The 22,555-nt window shown below is 45.4% G+C and overlaps 1 protein-coding gene across 3 annotated transcripts in view; it reads right to left on the bottom strand.

Moving 5' to 3' along the window:
* Window positions 1-1,003: 1,003 nt before the first annotated feature.
* LOC123993861 (contactin-5-like) overlaps window positions 1,004-22,555 on the bottom strand; it is a 253,341-nt gene continuing 231,789 nt past the window's right edge. For all 3 annotated transcript variants that reach the window (XM_046296320.1, XM_046296321.1, XM_046296322.1), the window contains exons 13-18: window positions 22,148-22,382; window positions 16,175-16,284; window positions 15,870-16,056; window positions 5,722-5,834; window positions 3,814-3,982; window positions 1,004-1,322 (exon numbers count right to left, since the gene is read on the bottom strand). In XM_046296320.1, the coding sequence (XP_046152276.1) occupies window positions 1,204-1,322; window positions 3,814-3,982; window positions 5,722-5,834; window positions 15,870-16,056; window positions 16,175-16,284; window positions 22,148-22,382 (933 nt within the window). In that variant the 3' untranslated portion in view covers window positions 1,004-1,203. The remainder of the gene's footprint in view (window positions 1,323-3,813; window positions 3,983-5,721; window positions 5,835-15,869; window positions 16,057-16,174; window positions 16,285-22,147; window positions 22,383-22,555) is intronic.

The following is a 22,555-nucleotide window of genomic DNA, read 5'->3' as shown; positions in this document are numbered from 1 at the left end:
CAGACAGACAGACAGACAGACAAAGACAGACAGACAGACAGACAGACAGACAGACAGACAGACAGACAGACAGACAGACAGACAGACAGACAGACAGACAGACAGACAGACAGACAGACAGACAGACAGACAGAACAGACAGACAGAAACAGACAGAACACTTCAACAGCAGCAGCTTTCAGAGAATTGTTCACACTCTGTAGAGCCTCAGAGTTGTTGGGGTCATCGCCTGGAAGCAGTTAGATGCCAGTCACCAGGCAATGACAAGAAAACAACAGCCCATAAAGTTAAAGTAATCTACGTCCCAAGTGGCACCCTATTCCCTACGTAGTGCACTACTTTAGACCGGGCACATAAGACTCTATATAGGAAATAGGGTGCCATTTGGGATGCAAATTAAATGATTAAACTAGAGTGCACAGTTACAGTACAACACTACAAGTGATGTTTGGAAAGAACTGCCAAAACATACTAAATAAAGATTAGTTCCACTCCCAGAAAATAATAGTTGTTTTTTTCACCATCCGTCATCTGTAAACAATCTGTTGGTTTGTTGGTATCAGGAGTGGATTTCCTTGGCAGGCCCTGGGCCTGATTGGCTGATGCGTATGGTTTGTTGGTATCAGGAGTGGATTTCCTTGGCAGGCCCTGGGCCTGATTGGCTGATGCGTATGGTTTGTTGTTATCAGGAGTGATTTCTTGGCAGGCCCTGGGCCTGATTGGCTGATGCGTATGGTTTGTTGGTATCAGGAGTAGATTTCTTGGCAGGCCCTGGGCCTGATTGGCTGATGCGTATGGTTTGTTGGTATCAGGAGTAGATTTCCTTGGCAGGCCCTGGGCCTGATTGGCTGATGCGTATGGTTTGTTGGTATCAGGAGTAGATTTCTTGGCAGGCCCTGGGCCTGATTGGCTGATGCGTATGGTTTGTTGGTATCAGGAGTAGATTTCTTGGATGGGCCTTTGGCTGATGCGTATGGTTTGTTGGTATCAGGCCCCTGGGCCTGATTGGCTGATGCGTATGGTTTGTTGGTATCAGGAGTGGATCTCCTTGGCAGGCCCTGGGCCTGATTGGCTGATGCGTAAGGCGAGAGCAAGCAGACAGTCTGAGGAAGGGAGGGATGGAAGGAACGAGGGATGAGGAAAGGAGGAGAGGTCCAGTCCTTCCAAGTAAAGGAGAATGGAGGGATGGAGGAGGCAGAGGCCTCACCAGGAAGCTGAAGGCACGAGAGGAACAGAGAGGAGCAACGCCAAAGTCCATGGCCATGTCAGACCCCATGGTAGCAGGCTGTGAACCGAACGCTGGCCACTCTTCACCCGGACACCTAGAGATGGAAGGATGGAGGGAGACAGGGGGAATGGAGGGGTGGATGGGGAGACAGGGAATGGAGGGATAGATTGGGAGACAGAGGGTTGAGGACACAGGGAATGGAGGGATGGGGGATGAGGGAGACAGGGAACGGAGGGGTGGATGGGGAGACGGAACGGAGGGGTGGGGATGGGGAGACGGAACGGAGGGATGGATGGGGAGACAGGGAACGGAGGGATGGGGGATGAGGGAGACAGGGAACGGAGGGATGGGGGATGAGGGAGACAGGGAACGGAGGGATGGGGGATGAGGGAGACAGGGAACGGAGGGATGGGGGATGAGGGAGACAGGGAACGGAGGGGTGGATGGGGAGAGGGAACGGAGGGATGGATGGGGAGACAGGGAACGGGGGGATGGGGGATGAGGGAGACAGGGAACGGAGGGATGGGGGATGAGGGAGACAGGGAACGGAGGGATGGGGGATGAGGGAGACAGGGAACGGAGGGATGGGGGATGAGGAGACGGAGGGATGGGGGATGAGGGAGACAGGGAACGGAGGGATGGGGGATGAGGGGACAGGGAATGGAGGGATGGGGGATGAGGGAGACAGGGAACGGAGGATGGGGGAGGGGACAGGGAACAAAGGGATGGGGGATGAGGGAGACAAGGAACGGAGGGATGGGGGATGAGGGAGACAGGGAACAAAGGGATGGGGGATGAGGGAGACAGGGAACGGAGGGATGGGGGATGAGGGAGACAGGGAACGGAGGGATGGCGGATGAGGGAGACAGGGAACGGAGGAATGGGGGATGAGGGAGACAGGGAATGGAGGGATGGGGGATGAGGGAGACAGGGAACGGAGGGATGGATGGGGAGACAGGGAACGGAGGGATGGATGGGGAGACAGGGAACGGAGGGATGGATGGGGAGACAGGGAACGGAGGGATGGATGGGGAGACAGGGAACGGAGGGATGGATGGGGAGACAGGGAACGGAGGGATGGATGGGGAGACAGAGAACGGAGGGATGGGGGATGGGGAGATAGGGAACGGAGGGATGGATGGGGAGACAGGGAACAGAGGGATGGATGGGGAGACAGGGAACGGAGGGATGGATGGGGAGACAGAGAGAACAACAACTTTAGTGATTAGAGAGCAGAGAGCAGAGGACTAAGGGCAGCCTGAAGTCCAAACTGAAACTCAATTTCATTATTGTTTGACTTCACTGAGAAAACACTAGTGAAACAGAACGACATTCCGTTTGGATTCTGGGTTTGACAACAAACTCCTTAAATAGTCAGCATTTAAAGGAAAATAACAAGTTAAGACAGGCAGGCTTGTGCTATAAGAAAGCCAAACATTTCCAATCAACAGAACCACATTTTTGTCAGGGCTGTTTTCTTCTCAGACACAAATGAAGCTAAAATAATTCACAAGCACACACAGCTGTCTGAAGTGGGCTAATCTTTCACTTGTTAGCAGCTTTGAAACTGCAGACATTAATCTTTCCTCTGACAAAGAGAAAACAACATGTTTATATGTCTGATGAGAACAACTGTAGAAAGTTGTCAACTTTACATTTATCTTGTTTGATAGTTAAATGGCTGTGCAGTGGCGTAGGTGTGTGTGTGTGTGTGTGTGTGTGTGTGTGTGTGTGTGTGTGTGTGTGTGTGTGTGTGTGTGTGTGTGTGTGTGTGTGTGTGTGTGTGTGTGTGTGTGTGTGTGTGTGTGTGTGTGTGTGTGTGTGTGTGTGTGTGTGTGTGAGTGAGTGTGTGTGTGTCCAGTGGTGTATGTGTTTGTGAGTGAGTGTGTGCAGTGGTGTGTGTGTGTGTGTGTGTGTGTGGAGGTGGTTAATTAAAACAGTATTAGCCAAGGGAAACTTGGCTGAAGTAACAGCTTTGGCTGTGGTGACTCAATGAAGCACTTTAAAAGCCCAGTGCAGACAAAAATGTGATATTCCTGTGTTTTATATATATATATATTTCCACACTAGGAGGTTGGAATAATGCTGTGAAATTGTTAAAATGATGATAATGTCTTTTTATTGTATGAGGGAAAAGACAGCCTGTTCTGGTGGGATGTAGTTTTGGTCTGCCTGGTGATGTCACCAAATTACTTGATAGACCAATAAGAAAGAGAGTTCCAAAGCTCTCTGCCAATAAGAGTGAGTGTCCCCTCCCCACTCAGACCACTCCCAGACAGCTGTAGCAAAATTCTTGCTTGGGAAATCACTCTTTGCTAAGAAACAATTTCTGTTTTTTTAAACATTTTTTTTATTTAAAAAACCACAGTAAGGTACGTAACTTTTACCTAGAAATGATTTGATATTGCAATAAAAACAACTGCTTTGGACTTTTAACAGAATATCGGCAGAAATAAAAAAGGTGGATTTTGGTGTACTTGATTGGTCCATTAACTCCTTGCCTAGTAAATGGGAAAAAAAGTACTATATAAGCAAAATAACACAATGTGTGTTGGGTTGAGTGTGTTACCAGAGTCTTGTCTTACCTGAAGAGGTGAGTACTCTGACTTGGGAGCTGATTGCTCCCTCTCCCCCCTCACTCAAAGCCCGCACCTCAATGATGTAGGTGCCTCCCTCCGGGAGAGAGAGGACGGCCGATGGGGTGATGGTCCTTATCACCTGATTGTGGACACGCCCCTCCTGACTCAACAACACCTGTAGTTGGACCCAGAACCAATCAATCAGTCAGTGTCACTTCATCATCAGCCAGTCAGTCAATCAATCAATTCATCAATCAACCTTTAGGACCCACAAACAACACCACCCCCCCTCCACACACACAGTTGAGATTGCTGATGTGATACACACAGAGGAAAAGAGTTGGTCTTCTTTTTCCGTAAGGTTGACTGTCCCTGGTCTACAACCTCTCAGGTTGATTGCTCCCGGTCTACAGCACCTCAGGACTGACCTATCCTGACCTACAGCACCTCAGGACTGACCTATCCTGACCTACAGCACCTCAGGACTGACCTATCCTGACCTACAGCCTCTCAGGCTTGACTGGCCCTGACCTACAGCCTCTCAGGATGACTGGCCCTGACCTACAGCCTCTCAGGATGACTGGCCCTGACCTACAGCCTCTCAGGGTTGACTGGCCCTGACCTACAGCCTCTCAGGATGACTGGCCCTGGCCTACAGCCTCTCAGGGTTGACTGGCCCTGACCTACAGCCTCTCAGGGTTGACTGGCCCTGACCTACAGCCTCTCAGGGTTGACTGGCCCTGACCAACAGCACCTCAGGACTGACTGGCCCTGGCCTACAGCCTCTCAGGGTTGACTGGCCCTGACCTACAGCCTCTCAGGGTTGACTGGCCCTGGCCTACAGCCTCTCAGGGTTGACTGGCCCTGGCCAACAGCACCTCAGGACTGACTGGCCCTGGCCTACAGCACCTAAGGGTTGACTGGCCCTGGCCTACAGCACCTCAGGGTTGACTGGCCCTGGCCTACAGCACCTCAGGACTGACTGGCCCTGGCCTACAGCACCTCAGGGTTGACTGGCCCTGGCCTACAGCCTCTCAGGATGACTGGCCCTGACCTACAGCCTCTCAGGGTTGACTGGCCCTGGCCTACAGCCTCTCAGGGTTGACTGGCCCTGACCTACAGCCTCTCAGGGTTGACTGGCCCTGGCCTACAGCCTCTCAGGGTTGACTGGCCCTGGTCTACAGCACCTCAGGATGACTGGCCCTGGCCTACAGCCTCTCAGGGTTGACTGGCCCTGGCCTACAGAACCTCAGGATGACTGGCCCTGGCCTACAGAACCTCAGGATGACTGGCACTGGCCTACAGCACCTCAGGATGACTGGCACTGGCCTACAGAACCTCAGGATGACTGGCCCTGGCCAACTGATCTGAGGAAGGGTAGCAGGGAAGGTGAGTTAGCTGCTGGTGGTTAAGAGACTATAAAGTAGAGTAAGGAGAGTAAGGAGACCAGGCCAGTACGGTAAGGAGACCTGGCCAGTACGGTAAGGAGACCTGGCCAGTAGAGTAAGGAGACCTGGCCAGTACAGTCAGGAGACCTGGCCAGTAGAGTAAGGAGACCTGGCCAGTAGAGTAAGGAGACCTGGCCAGTAGAGTAAGGAGACCTGGCCAGTAGAGTAAGGAGACCTGGCCAGTACAGTAAGGAGACCTGGCCAGTAGAGTAAGGAGACCTGGCCAGTACAGTAAGGAGACCTGGCCAGTACAGTAAGGAGACCTGGCCAGTAGAGTAAGGAGACCTGGCCAGTACAGTCAGGAGACCTGGCCAGTAGAATAAGGAGACCTGGCCAGTAGAGTAAGGAGACCTGGCCAGTAGAGTAAGGAGACCTGGCCAGTACAGTAAGGAGACCTGGCCAGTAGAGTAAGGAGACCTGGCCAGTACAGCAAGGAGACCTGGCCAGTAGAGTAAGGGGGAAGTACCTTGTATCCTATGACATCTGACTCGTTGTCTTTAGACTTAACCGGGTCCCAGTTTAACGATACGTTAGTCCCTTCCTGAATCCACACCAGGTTGGCTGGAGGCTGGACTGGAGCTGAGGAGAAAGCACAGGGATCAATCTTAACGCAACGCTTTCATCCATACATTATATTGTCATCCATATTAGAGTGTATTTCAACAAATAAGGTCAATTATAGTACTATTTCTTGAATGCAGAATAGCAAGCTTTCCATCTTAATACTACATGTGAAACCGTCTTTCAGAGTAATGTACTGTATATTATAAAACTGGTTGTTTGGATCCTGGATTCTGATTGGATGAGCAGCATTCTAGAATATCATGTTGATGTTGTTGTCTGAATCCTCTCTGGTGTTTATCTCTACTAGAATATCATGTTGTTGTCTGAATCCTCTCTGGTGTTTATCTCTCCTAGAATATCATGTTGTCTGAATCCTGTCTGGTGTTTATCTCTACTAGAATATCATGTTGTTGTCTGAATCCTCTCTGGTGTTTATCTCTACTAGAATATCATGTTGTCTGAATCCTCTCTGGTGTTTATCTCTACTAGAATATCATGTTGTTGTCTGAATCCTCTCTGGTGTTTATCTCTCCTAGAATATCATGTTGTCTGAATCCTCTCTGGTGTTTATCTCTACTAGAATATCATGTTGTCTGAATCCTCTCTGGTGTTTATCTCTACTAGAATATCATGTTGTCTGAATCCTCTCTGGTGTTTATCTCTACTAGAATATCATGTTGTTGTCTGAATCCTCTCTGGTGTTTATCTCTACTAGAATATCATGTTGTCTGAATCCTGTCTGGTGTTTATCTCTACTAGAATATCATGTTGTTGTCTGAATCCTCTCTGGTGTTTATCTCTCCTAGAATATCATGTTGTCCGAATCCTCTCTGGTGTTTATCTCTACTAGAATATCATGTTGTCTGAATCCTCTCTGGTGTTTATCTCTACTAGAATATCATGTTGATATCTGAATCATCTCTTGTATTTATCTCATTATTTCCATTATTTGTGTAAATATTTGTATGAACTTAACAAGATTCAACAACTGAGACGTAAACTGAATAAGTTCCACAGACATGTGACTAACAGAAATGGAATAATGTGTCCTGAACAAAGAGGGTGGCAAAAGTAACCATCAGTATCTGGTGTTGCTACCAGCTGCTTTAAGTACTGCATGACATCTCCTCCTCATGTACTGCATTAGATTTGCCAGTTCTTGCTGTGAGGTTTTACCCCACTCTTCCACAAAGGCACCTGCAAGTACCCGGACATTTCTGGGGGGAATGGACCTTGCCCTCACCCTCCAATCCAAGAGGTCCCAGACATTTCTGGGGGGAATGGACCTAGCCCTCACACTCCGATCCAAGAGGTCCCAGACATTTCTGGGGGGAATGGACCGAGCCCTCACCCTCCGATCCAAAAGGTCCCAGACTTTTCTGGGGGGAATGGCCCTAGCCCTAGCCCTCACCCTCCGATCCAACAGGTCCCAGACGTGTTCAATGGGATTGAGATCCTGGCTCTTCACTGGCCATGGCAGAACACTGACATTCCTGTCTTGCAGGAAATCACACACCGAAGAATGACCAGTATGGCTGGTGGCATTGTCATGCTGGAGGGTCATGTCAGGATAACCCTGCAGGAAGGGTACCACATGAGGGAGGAGGATGTCTTCCCTGTAATACACAGCTTTGATATTGCCTGCAATGACAACGAGCTCAGTCCGATGATGCTGCGGACACACCGCCCCAGACCATGACGGACCCTCCACCTCCAAATCGATCCTTCTCCAGAGTACAAGCCTCGGTGTAACACTCATTACTTTGACGATAAACACGAATCCGACCATCACTCCCGGTGAGACAAAACCACGACTTGTCAGTGAAGAGCACTTTTTTCCAGTCCTGTCTGGTCCAGCGACGGTGGGTTTGTGCCCATAGGCGAAGTTGTTGCCGGTGATGTCTGGTGAGGACCTGCCTTACAACAGGCCTACAAGCCCTCAGTCCAGCCTCTCTCAGCCTATTGCGGACCGTCTGAGCAGTGATGGAGGGATTGTGTGTTCCTGGTGTAACTGGGACAGTTGTTGTTGCCATCCTGTACCTGTCCGTTCCTGGTGTAACTGGGGCAGTTGTTGTTGCCATCCTGTACCTGTCCGTTCCTGGTGTAACTGGGGCAGTTGTTGTTGCCATCCTGTACCTGTCCGTTCCTGGTGTAACTGGGGCAGCTGTTGTTGCCATCCTGTACCTGTCCGTTCCTGGTGTAACTGGGGCAGTTGTTGTTGCCATCCTGTACCTGTCCGTTCCTGGTGTAACTGGGGCAGTTGTTGTTGCCATCCTGTACCTGTCCGTTCCTGGTGTAACTGGGGCAGTTGTTGTTGCCATCCTGTACCTGTCCGATCCTGGTGTAACTGGGGCAGTTGTTGTTGCCATCCAGTACCTGTCCGTTCCTGGTGTAACTGGGGCAGTTGTTGTTGCCATCCTGTACCTGTCCGTTCCTGGTGTAACTGGGGCAGTTGTTGTTGCCATCCTGTAGCTGTCCGTTCCTGGTGTAACTGGGGTAGTTGTTGTTGCCATCCTGTACCTGTCCATTCCTGGTGTAACTGGGGCAGTTGTTGCCATCCTGTACCTGTCCGTTCCTGGTGTAACTGGGGCAGTTGTTGCCATCCTGTACCTGTCCGTTCCTGGTGTAACTGGGGCAGTTGTTGTTGCCATCCTGTACCTGTCATGTTCGTATGTACACATCCTGTGCAGGTGTTGTTACATGTGGTCCGCAGCGAGGATGATCAGCTGTCCTTCTATAGGTGTTTTTTCAGTCAGTAGAAAGGTCACTTTAGTGTCCTACGTTTTCATAACTGTGACCTTAATTGCCTTTCGTCTGAAAGCTGTTAGTGTCTTAACGACCGTTCCACAGGTGAATGTTCATTAATTGTTTATGGTTCATTGAACAAGCATGGGAAACAGTGTTTAACCCCTTTACAATGAAGATCTGTGAAGTTTTTACAAATTAACTTATAAGGACAGGTTCCTGAAAAAGGGACATTTATTTTTTGCTGAGTTTAGCTTGGTACAGCTGGGTTAATATAAGCCTCAGTTTATGCCTGTCTGACTTTGGAAACAATGTTTCACTTTTGAATCTCAAAAAGACTATTAGATCTTTCAGAATACCAACTTGTTGTGGGAGGAAATTTAAAATCAGGTATGTAATAGATAGGTTTCATGGTTCATCTCACTCTCAAACTGATCGGGCCTCTGGTGATCTCATCTCATTTGCTGCAGAGCTTAATATTTTAGATGCCTGGCGTCTGTGTAGTATCTAACATGACAGCTACAAACAGAAAAGTGCCAGAAGAGCTTTAACACAACTGCAGAATAAGGATTTTTATGACACGACTTCTAGCAAAGTTGAAATAATTTATTATTTTTGTCACTTTAGGAGGTGACAAAATGCTTTTTCGGGGGGAAACTGTACCTCCTAAGAAAAGTAGATCTGGAAAAACAGAAAACGAGCAGAAACAAAAATGTCCCGAGCAAAAGGGGATTTTATGATATTAACAGCATTAAAACACGAGTATAACACTTCAATCTAACGTGTATAATGCATCGCACAAGAGTAACATACCATTCCCAGAGGGAAAAAGCTAGAAGACATTTGGCTGCAAGGCTGAAGCAAAATGAGGCCTGGTGATTGACAGCGGAGTCAATCACCACCTCCGGAGACACCTGAAACCCCACCTCTTTAAGGAATACCTAGGATAGGATAAAGTAATCCTTCTCACCCCCCCCCCCCCTTAAAAGATTTAGATGCACTATTGTAAAGTGACTCTTCCACTGGATGTCATAAGGTGAACACACCAATTTGTAAGTCGCTCTGGATAAGAGCGTCTGCTAAATGACTTAAATGTAAATGTAAATGTAAATGTTCTTGTATCAATACAATTCAAACACCATCATGGTAAGATGTCGCATGACCTGGCAGAAATGAAAGACACGTTTAGTCAGTTTTATTCCCAGTGATATGCGTCAGAGGCAGACCCTGATCATAGTAAGATGAAACACTTCTTATCCTCATTGGAAAAAACACGACAATCTGGATTCCTTGACTCCCCATTTCCTCTTGAAGAACTCATTTACATTAAAATCACCAGGACTTGATGGTTTCCCTCCATAGCTGGGTCTTGAAACATGGGATATTGTCAGGCCACTAATTGGTTCTATCAATCAGGCATAAAAACTTGAAACATGGGATATTGTCAGGCCACTAATTGGTTCTTGAAACATGGGATATTGTCAGGCCACTAATTGGTTCTTGAAACATGGGATATTATCAGGCCACTAATTGGTTCTTGAAACATGGGATATTATCAGGCCACTAATTGGTTCTTGAAACATGGGATATTGTCAGGCCACTAATTGGTTCTTGAAACATGGGATATTGTCAGGCCACTAATTGGTTCTTGAAACATGGGATATTGTCAGGCCACTAATTGGTTCTATCAATCATGCATAAAAACTTGGAGAATTCCATATAGACCAAAATACCTCACTGATTATAGTTTTGTTAAAAAAGGGCAAATCTCCCCTGGACTGTAAATGTTATAGGCCCTTAAGCCTTATTATACCAGAGCTCAAGCTGTTTGCAAAGGTACTTGCCATCAGATTGGAACAGCTTGTAGGAAATCTAACCAGCGATGATCAAACTGGGTTCATAATGGGTCGTTTAGCCTCAGACAATATTAGACGTCTATTCCATATTATAAATGTGTCCGAAAACGACACAGTCCCTGCTGCACTTTTTAGTTTAGATGCAGAAAAAGCCTTTGATAGGCAAGAACATTTTATGGTGTGTTTTGGAGTCATTTGGTATTGGTAAGGGATTTATCTCCATGTTAAAAACATTGTATTCTGCATCCCAAGCAGTTGTGCAGATGGGAAACATCCAAGACGTTCTGTTTAAAATGTCCCACAAAACAAGGATGTCCATTATCACCAATTCTCTTTGCCCTGTCTTTGGAGCCCCTTTGCTCCAGCGATTAGACCCACCTATTTCATCCATCAATATTAAAAAGGTACGCGGCATAAAGTGTCATTCTATGACACCTTATTGTATTTCTCAGACATCTCAATTTCCCTTCCACAGATTCTGAAGTTGTTTACTCTTTTCGGTTCATTCTCGAAAATAAATATACCCAATAGCCCTGTACAATTGCATATCTCCAATGCAGTGGCACGAGGCAGACTTTATTTGGGCATATGCATACTCACCAAATTTTCCCAAGGTTGCAGAAGGAACAAACTAAAAGTCAAACTGAAAAAAGGAAATCACCTCTGATTTGCAGAGATGCACCATCTCATTACAAATCTCATTACAAAGCAGCTATAGTAAAGAGGAACTCGACCGACTAAATTGGATTTTCTCTATGATGCCTCATCCGCCAAAATAGGAATCCGCCAAAATAGGAATTCATGTCAAAGGGAACAGGAGGTTTGTCTCATCCCATTTACAAATTATATATATATATATATATATATATATATATATATATATATATATATATATATATATATAACCCCATATATATATATATATGTTAACCCCATATATATATATATATATATATATTACTGGTCTTTCAAAATAAAATCCTTGACAGTTTATTCCCATGATTCTATTGCAGCTTCTTGGAGAGGCGAAGCTGACTTACAGATCTATTTTCTTCAACGTTCAAATAATGTGGATCAATTATTTCCAACTCACTAAAAGTATGGTACCGAGAAACATATAGGCAACGCTAAGATGTTCTGTGAATCTTCTCCTATATGGCCATAACCTGCCGACAAACAATAAGCCTTGTAAACGGAAAAGGGTGAGCATCACATAATATATATATAATGTATAATGATAAGAGGCTAATGACGTTACAGGACCTCCAACAATTCACTTCCAGGCTTTTCATGGTTCCTTTACCTACAGTTAAGATCTTCGTTAAAAGCGTATGGTGCACCATGGGATGCCCCGTTTACATCCCACATCATGCTTACATGGATAGACCCTTCATTAACATCTAAAATGGTCTCTGCCACTTATGATTGGCTACTGTCTGTTAAATACTCTACATTGGGTGTCACTCTAGTATGGAACTGTGAATTGCAGGGATTGGGGCACGAGCTGAACCGGGATACCGTCTGGGAAAATGTATGTGTTACCTCTAGAAACCCAGAATACCAGTGTATACATTAAAAGCATAGAGAGGTTAACCCCATTTAGATGTTTTAAGATGAAGCTGATTCCTACTCCAACATGTGATAGATGACATATGCATGTTGTTGGAACACTAATGGACATGTTTTGGGACTGTCATGTGGTGTCCCAGTTCTGGTCATTCAAGGGTTTCTCTTAATTTTCTATGATTTTCTACATGAAAACTATGAAATAACACATATGGAATCATGGAGTGTTAAACAAATGAAAATATATTTTATATTCTTCAAAGTAGCCACCCTTAGCCTTGATGACAGCTTTGCACACTCTTGGCATTCTCTCAAACATCTTCATGAGGAATGCTTTTCCAACGGTCTTGAAGGAGTTCCCACACATACTGAGCACTTGTTGGCTGCATTTCCTTCACTCTGCGGTCCAACTCATCGCAAACCATCTGAATTAGGTTGAGGTCGGGTGATTGTGGAGGCCAGGACATGTGATGCAGCACTCCATCACTCTCCTTCTTGGTCAATTAGCCCTTTCACAGCCTGGAGGTGTGTTGGGTCAGTGTCCTGTTGATTAACAAATGATAATCCCAATAAGTGCGAACCAGACGGATTGGCGTATCGCTGCAGAATGCTGTGGTAGCCATGCTAGTTAAGTGTGCCTTGAATTGTAAATAAATCACTGACAGTGTCACCAGCAAAGCACCCCCACACCATCACACCTCCTCCTCAATGCTTCACGGTGGGAACCACACATGCAGAGTTCATCCGTTCACCTCCTCTGCATCTCACAAAGAACATGGCGGTTGGAACCAAAAATCTAAAATTTGAACTCATCAGATCAAAGGACAGATTTCCACCAGTCTAATGTCCATTGCTTGTGTTTCTTGCCCCAAGCAAGTCTCTTCTTCTTATTGATGCCCTTTAGAAGTGGTTTCTTTGCAGCAATTTGACCCTGAATGCCTCATTCACACGGTCTCCTCTGAACAGTTGATGTTGAGATGTGTCTTACTTGAACTCTGAATAATTTATTTGGGATGCAATGTCTGAGGCTGGTAACTCTAATGAACTTATCCCCTGCAACAGAGGTAACTCTGGGTCTTTCCTTTCCTGTGGCGGTCCTCATGAGAGCCAGTTTCATCATAGCGCTTGATGGTTTTTGCGACTGCACTTGAAGAATCTTTCAAAGTACTTGAAATGTTCCAGATTGACTGACCTTCATGTCTTAAATTAATGATGGACTGTCATTTCTCTTTGCTTATTTGAGCTGTTCCTGCCATATTAGGTATTTTACCAAATAGGGCTATCTTCTGTATACCACCCTTACCTTGTCACAACACAACTGATTGGCTCAAATGCATTAAGAAGGAAAGAAATTCCACAAATGAACTTTTAACTTGGCACACCTGTTCATTGAAATGTATTCCAGGTGACTACCTCATGAAGCTGGTTGAGAGAATGCCAAGAGTGTGCAAAGATGTCATCAAAGGCAAATGGTGGCTACTTTGAAGAATCTCAAATATAAAATATATTTAGAAATATTTTTAGGGGTTACTACATGATTCCATATGTGTTCTTTCATAGTGTTGATGTCTTCACTTTTATTCTACAATGTAGAAAATAGTAAAAATGAACACAAATCTTATGAGTATGAGTAGGTGTCTAGTTGTGGAACTGGACTAGATTGTGAACATCTCTAGGCAGAATGCTTGACTGCGGGTGATAAGCACAGTAACGTTCCAACTGCAACACTCCAAACGATTTGCTCTCGAATTCGAGTTTCTTGAACAATGGGAGACTGTGTACATTTTGGGTCAACAAAGCTGTGTCCATCATAACATTCCATAAATAATCACCATGTGATCAATTGTCAGTTGTAAACATGTATTTTTCCCCATCTGCCTGCATCATGACATATTTCCCACATGATGGACAGTTGCTGGTCGCTGAGACAGATGAGAGCGTATTAACCCTGCTGTAGAGTTCATTGCGGCCAGCAGGTCAAACAAACAACTAAGATGAATGAGTCATTCGAAAAATACAAATCATGACCCTCGAGTCCATAAAGAGAATGAATCATGTGCTAACTGCACATCCCTACTCTGTAGCACCACAGAGAGTGAATGGTGTTTAGACGAGACGAGACAATGTTTTACTGAGCCAGTTGGACATATCCAAGTAAATAACAATAGAAAAAATGCTCAAACAAAGGAAAATGCAGCTGTTATTCCAGGTTCAATGTTTGACATGACTGAGTTAGCTGAGCTTGCTAGCAAGTGACAAGAATGTTATCCAGCCTGAATAGCAACCATTTTGTTTAGAAAGGACGACCAGACCTTTTGCATAGCAACCATTTTGTTTAGAAAGGACGACCAGACCTTTTGCATAGCAACCATTTTGTTTAGAAAGGACAACCAGACCTTTTGCATAGCAACCATTTTGTTTAGAAAGGACGACCAGACCTTTTGCATAGCAACTATTTTAACATAATGAACGACTGGCTGGCGCCTGTAGCAACATGACCAAAATAACTAACATCCAGAGGTTTGTCTGGACTATGTCTTCTGGTGGAAGAATTACATTGTATGAATTTAATTAATCAAAATAATGTTTTAATTCAAATATGTTATTCATCATTATTTAAATATGTTGGTAACAGTTTAATAAAGGCATTCGAGGCCGTTTTTGATCATGAATACAGTCACAGGTAAATGGGTTGACTGGCCCTCCGTTATCGTGTTGAACAACGCCATTTACCTGTGACTCTATTCATGATACAGCACTGCCTCTTACCTGTATTCATGATACAGCACTGCCTCTTACCTGTATTCATGATACAGCACTGCCTCTTACCTGTATTCATGATACAGCACTGCCTCTTACCTGTATTCATGATACAGCACTGCCTCTTACCTGTATTCATGATACAGCACTGCCTCTTACCTGTATTCATGATACAGCACTGCCTCTTACCTGTATTCATGATACAGCACTGTCTCTTACCTGTATTCATGATACAGCACTGCCTCTTACCTGTATTCATGATACAGCACTGTCTCTTACCTGTATTCATGATACAGCACTGCCTCTTATCTGTGAGTCTATTCATGATACAGCACTGCCTCTTACCTGTGACCTTATTCATGATACAGCACTGCCTCTTACCTGTATTCATGATACAGAACTGCCTCTTACCTGTATTCATGATACAGCACTGCCTCTTACCTGTGACCTTATTCATGATACAGCACTGCCTCTTACCTGTATTCATGATACAGCACTGCCTCTTACCTGTATTCATGATACAGCACTGCCTCTTACCTGTATTCATGATACAGCACTGCCTCTTATCTGTGACTCTATTCATGATACAGCACTGCCTCTTATCTGTGACTGTATTCATCATACAGCACTGCCTCTTACCTGTATTCATGATACAGCACTGCCTCTTACCTGTATTCATGATACAGCACTGCCTCTTACCTGTATTCATGATACAGCACTGCCTCTTACCTGTATTCATGATACAGCACTGTCTCTTACCTGTATTCATGATACAGCACTGCCTCTTATCTGTGAGTCTATTCATGATACAGCACTGCCTCTTACCTGTGACCTTATTCATGATACAGCACTGCCTCTTACCTGTATTCATGATACAGCACTGCCTCTTACCTGTATTCATGATACAGCACTGCCTCTTACCTGTATTCATGATACAGCACTGCCTCTTATCTGTGACTCTATTCATGATACAGCACTGCCTCTTATCTGTGACTGTATTCATCATACAGCACTGCCTCTTACCTTTGACTGTATTCATGTGCCTTGCTGCTTAATTAAAGTGTACATACAGTATCCCCCCCCCTCTCTATACAGCTCAGGTTTGTATGAGCGGTGTACTCACGGTCTTTCTTGGTCTTGGCGGTGCTAGCGGTTGATGCAGGGCCCTGGCCGATACTGTTGAAGCCTCTGACTGTGATGAGGTACACGCTGTTCCCCTCCAGGCCTGTCAGCACCATAGACGTCTCGTTCCCCACTGTCTTCTTCCTGTTCCCTGACTCCTCCTGCTCACTGTCCATCCTGTAGCTCACCTGACAAACGAAGACATTGGGTGTGTCTCTTTAAAAACCTGTCTTTTATTGTAGTATTTACATTTATTTGTTTTATTTAGATGTATCTAATGAGAAATGTTATGTATTATGCACACACCTCGTATCCCCGTGGTCTCCCAGGGCCAGGGTTGGGTGGCCTCCAAGTTACTTTGATTTCCGAAGAGGAAATACTGGAAGCTTTCACCTCAGATGGGGCCTCTCTGGGCTCTGTAGAGGATCACACACACACACACACACACACACACACACACACACACACACACACACACACACACACACACACACACACACACACACACACACACACACACACACACACACACACACACACACACACACACACACACACACACACACACACACACACACACACAAACTCCAATCAACCTTAGAAACCCCACAGACACACAAGATGCAGTCACACTATAACTGCTGCAAGTTGCCTCCTGTGTGTCTTGTAGAAAAGCCGCATAATGCCGTGTTGATTGCACAGTGAGTAATGTACAGTAGATCTCTACAGTTAATCAGTACATATTGATAACAATCGATCAGTACATATTGATAACAGACTATCAGTACATATTGATAACAGTCAATCAGTACATATTGATAACAGACTATCAGTACATATTGATAACAGTCAATCAGTACATATTGATAACAGTCAATCAGTACATATTGATAACAGTCAATCAGTACATATTGATAACAGACTATCAGTACATATTGATAACAGTCAATCAGTACATATTGATAACAGTCAATCAGTACATATTGATAACAGTAAAACTCTACAGTTAATCAGTATTGTTATTATGTTTCATCAAGTGTTTTTTTTCATGATTACTTTCATAGTAGATTAGTCAGTGAATAGAGGGTACTTCATAGTAGATTAGTCAGTGAATAGAGGGTACTTCATAGTAGATTAGTCAGTGAATAGAGGGTACTTCATAGTAGATTAGTCAGTGAATAGAGGGTACTTCATAGTAGATTAGTCAGTGAATAGAGGGTACTTCATAGTAGATTAGTCAGTAAATAGAGAGTACTTCATAGTAGATTAGTCAGTAAATAGAGGGTACTTTATAGTAGATTTTAGTCAGTGAATAGAGGGTACTTCATAGTAGATTAGTCAGTGAATAGAGGGTACTTCATAGTAGATTAGTCAGTCAATAGAGGGTACTTCATAGTAGATTAGTCAGTGAATAGAGGGTACTTCATAGTAGATTAGTCATGCAGTACAGTAAATAGAGGGTACTTCATAGTAGATTAGTCAGTGAATAGAGGGTACTTCATAGTAGATTAGTCAGTGAATAGAGGGTACTTCATAGTAGATTAGTCAGTGAATAGAGGGTACTTCATAGTAGATTAGTCAGTGAATAGAGGGTACTTCATAGTAGATTAGACAGTGAATAGAGGGTACTTCATAGTAGATTAGTCAGTAAATAGAGGGTACTTCATAATAGATTAGTCAGTGAATAGAGGGTACTTCATAGTAGATTAGTCATGCAGTACTTCATAGTAGATTAGTCAGTGAATAGAGGGTACTTCATAGTAGATTAGTCAGTGAATAGAGGGTACTTCATAGTAGATTAGTCAGTGAATAGAGGGTACTTCATAGTAGATTAGTCATGCAGTACAGTAAATAGAGGGTACTTCATAGTAGATTAGTCAGTGAATAGAGGGTACTTCATAGTAGATTAGTCAGTAAATAGAGGGTACTTCATAGTAGATTAGTCATACAGTACAGTGAATAGAGGGTACTTCATAGTAGATTAGTCAGTAAATAGAGGGTACTTCATAGTAGATTAGTCATACAGTACAGTGAATAGAGGGTACTTCATAGTAGATTAGTCATACAGTACAGTGAATAGAGGGTACTTAATATAATAATAATAATAATATATGCCATAGTAGATTAGGCATACAGTACAGTGAATAGAGGGTACTTCATAGTAGATTAGTCATACAGTACAGTGGATAGTATCTGAATCCCAGGGGAGATCAGAGGATAAATAGATTACATAAGGGGACACATTGTCAGTGTATAGAGGGTACTTCTTCTTGACTAACATGTCAAACATCAACAAATTATCCACTAGACCAGGGCTGTCAAACATTTGGTGGTTTGAGTAAAACAGTTTCCAGCTCGCTTATAATCACATCAATGAAAGCTAGACAGTCAGGGAGAAAACAAAATCACAAAATGATAACTGGAGGACTATTTTTGGCAGATTTATACAGCGAGGAAAAATAACACATTTTCAGTGTCTCCCTCTGGACCTCGTTGAATACTGAATACGGCCCACAGGGAAAAATGAGTTTGACAGCCCTGCTCTAAACTCAGGTCCTGGGGCCCCGACCCCTCGGTCCTGGGGCCCTGACCCCTCGGTCCTGGGACCCCGACCCCTCGGTCCTGGGGCCCCGACCCCTCGGTCCTGGGGCCACGACCCCTCGGTCCTGGGGCCCCGACCCCGCAGTCCTGGGACCCCGACCCCTCGGTCCTGGGGCCCCGACCCCTCGGTCCTGGGGCCCCGACCCCTCGACCCCTCGGTCCTGGGGCCCCGACCCCTCGGTCCTGGGGCCCCGACCCCTCGGTCCTGGGGCCCCGACCCTCGACCCCTCGGTCCTGGGGCCCCGACCCCTCGGTCCTGGGGCCCACCCTGGGTGCACGTTTAGTTTTTGCCCTAGCTCTACACAGCTAAATCAAATAACAAACTCATCATCATGCATTTATTACTTGAATCAGCTGTGTTGTGCAGTAGAACTGAGAATGTGACAGTAGAACTGAGAACGTGACAGTAGAACTGAGGACGTGACAGTAGAACTGACAGTAATAATAATAATAATATAATATATGCCATTTAGCAGACGCTTTTATCCAAAGCGACTTACAGTCATGTGTGCATACATTCTACGTATGGGTGGTCCCGGGGATCGAACCCACTACCCTGGCGTTACAAGCGCCATGCTCTACCAACTGAGCTACAGAAGGACCGTGACAGTAGAACTGACAGTAGAACTGAGGACGTGACAGTAGAACTGACAGTAGAACTGAGGACGTGACAGTAGAACTGAGGACGTGACAGTAGAACTGAGGACGTGACCGTAGAACTGACAGTAGAACTGAGGACGTGACAGTAGAACTGAGGACGTGACAGTAGAACTGAGGTCGTGACAGTGAAACTGAGGTCGTGACAGTAGAACTGAGGACGTGACAGTAGAACTGAGGTCGTGACAGTAGAACTGAGGATGTGACAGTAGAACTGGGGATGTGACAGTAGAACTGACAGTAGAACTGAGGACGTGACAGTAGAACTGAGGACGTGACAGTAGAACTGAGGACGTGACAGTAGAACTGAGGACGTGACCGTAGAACTGAGGACGTGACAGTAGAACTGAGGACGTAACAGTAGAACTGAGAACGTGACAGTAGAACTGAGGACGTGACAGTAGAACTGAGGACGTGACATTAGAACTGGGGACGTGACAGTAGAACTGACAGTAGAACTGATAACGTGACAGTAGAACTGAGAACGTGACAGTAGAACTGACAGTAGAACTGAGGACGTGACAGTAGAACTGAGGACGTGACAGTAGAACTGAGAACGTGACAGTAGAACTGAGGTCGTGACAGTAGAACTGAGAACGTGACAGTAGAACTGACAGTAGAACTGATAACGTGACAGTAGAACTGAGGACGTGACAGTAGAACTGAGGACGTGACAGTAGAACTGAGGACGTGACAGTAGAACTGAGGACGTGACAGTAGAACTGACAGTAGAACTGAGGACGTGACAGTAGAACTGACAGTAGAACTGAGGACGTGACAGTAGAACTGACAGTAGAACTGAGGACGTGACAGTAGAACTGACAGTAGAACTGAGGACGTGACAGTAGAACTGAGGACGTGACAGTAGAACTGAGAGTAGAACTGAGGACGTGACAGTAGAACTGAGAGTAGAACTGAGGACGTGACAGTAGAACTGACAGTAGAACTGAGGACGTGACATTAGAACTGGGGACGTGACAGTAGAACTGACAGTAGAACTGATAACGTGACAGTAGAACTGAGAACGTGACAGTAGAACTGACAGTAGAACTGAGGACGTGACAGTAGAACTGAGGACGTGACAGTAGAACTGAGAACGTGACAGTAGAACTGAGGTCGTGACAGTAGAACTGAGAACGTGACAGTAGAACTGACAGTAGAACTGATAACGTGACAGTAGAACTGAGGACGTGACAGTAGAACTGAGGACGTGACAGTAGAACTGAGGACGTGACAGTAGAACTGAGGACGTGACAGTAGAACTGAGGACGTGACAGTAGAACTGACAGTAGAACTGAGGACGTGACAGTAGAACTGACAGTAGAACTGAGGACGTGACAGTAGAACTGACAGTAGAACTGAGGACGTGACAGTAGAACTGACAGTAGAACTGAGGACGTGACAGTAGAACTGAGGACGTGACAGTAGAACTGAGAGTAGAACTGAGGACGTGACAGTAGAACTGAGAGTAGAACTGAGGACGTGACAGTAGAACTGACAGTAGAACTGAGGACGTGACAGTAGAACTGACAGCAGAACTGAGGATGTGACAGTAGAACTGACAGCAGACCTGAGGATGTGACAGTAGAACTGAGGACGTGACAGTAGAACTGAGGACGTGACAGTAGAACTGAGGACGTGACAGTAGAACTGAGGACGTGACAGTAGAACTGACAGTAGAACTGAGGACGTGACAGTAGAACTGACAGTAGAACTGAGGACGTGACAGTAGAACTGACAGTAGAACTGAGGACGTGACAGTAGAACTGAGGTCGTGACAGTCAAACTGAGGACGTGACAGTAGAACTGAGGACGTGACAGTAGAACTGACAGTAGAACTGAGGACGTGACAGTAGAACTGAGGACGTGACAGTAGAACTGAGGACGTGACAGTAGAACTGAGGACGTGACAGTAGAACTGAGGACGTGACAGCAGAACTGAGGACGTGACAGTAGAACTGAGGACGTGACAGTAGAACTGAGGACGTGACAGTAGAACTGAGGACGTGACAGTAGAACTGACAGTAGAACTGAGGACGTGACAGTAGAACTGAGGACGTGACAGTAGAACTGAGGACGTGACAGTAGAACTGAGGACGTGACAGTAGAACTGAGGACGTGACAGTAGAACTGATAACATGACAGTAGAACTGAGGACGTGACAGTAGAACTGACAGCAGAACTGAGGACGTGACAGTAGAACTGACAGTAGAACTGAGGACGTGACAGCAGAACTGACAGTAGAACTGAGGACGTGACAGTAGAACTCACACCTTTTGTACTAATGTTGCAGCATCTCGGCTTTCGTCAGCAACGTGACTTCAGAAATTATATAATTTGTAAGGTCACTTGAAGGAGCGACTTCCCTTTGAATAATTTTTACTTTCCCAACCCCTGCAAAGAAGTCCTTAGATGTCCTGACCCCTCCTGTCTCAGCCTCCTGTATTTATGCTGCAGTAGTTTATGTGTCGGGGGGCTCGGGTCAGTCTGTTATATCTGGAGTATTTCTCCTGTCTTATCCGGTGTCCTGTGTGAATTTAAGTGTGCTCTCTCTAATTCTTTCTTTCTCTCTCTCTTTCTCTCTCTCTCTCTCTCTCTCTCGGAGGATCTGAGCCCTAGGACCATACCTCAGGACTACCTGGCATGATGACTCCTTGCTGTCCCCAGTCCACCTAACCGTGCTGACTTTCTGCACCCTCGACAACCACTGTGATTACTATTATTTGACCATGCTGGTCATTTATGAACATTTGAACATCTTGGCCATGTTCTGTTATAATCTCCACCCGGCACAGCCAGAAGAGGACTGGCCACCCCACATAGCCTGGTTCCTGTCTAGGTTTCTTCCTAGGTTTTGGCCTTTCTATGGAGTTTTTCCTAGCCACCGTGCTTCTACACCTGCATTGCTTGCTGTTTGGGGTTTTAGGCTGGGTTTCTGTACAGCACTTTGAGACATCAGCTGATGTATAAATAAGGGCTATATAAATACATTTGATTTGATGTGCGAGTGCAATAACTCACCTCCCTCTGCAGAGTACACAGTGACCACACCACTGAAGGGTCCGTCTCCCTTGTTGTTGTACACGCCCACCTTCACTTCGAAGGGGGTGAGGGGAGGGAAGGTCTCATCTCTGTACTTGTAAGTAGTGGAATCTGCTGATGTCACCATCTTCTCCTTCCATCCTCGCGTCCCATTGGCTCTGAACGCCACGATGTAGCCAAAGCCCTCCCCATTCTGGAACTCCTCAGACACAGGCTGGAATACAGGGAATACATTTTTTTGTTGGACATGTAAATATAATCGATGACGACACCATGAGGGCATTTAAATATCTGAATTCATTCATTCATCCTCTGAAATATGAGTCCACGGACTCGAATAACTGTATTATATCCTGGTAGTAGCCTTGTAGGAGCCTACCCCACTGA

Source organism: Oncorhynchus gorbuscha, linkage group LG13 (assembly GCF_021184085.1).
Source record: "Oncorhynchus gorbuscha isolate QuinsamMale2020 ecotype Even-year linkage group LG13, OgorEven_v1.0, whole genome shotgun sequence".
NCBI classification, from domain to species: Eukaryota; Metazoa; Chordata; class Actinopteri; order Salmoniformes; family Salmonidae; genus Oncorhynchus; species Oncorhynchus gorbuscha.
This window is presented reverse-complemented; position numbering and strand designations above follow the sequence as displayed.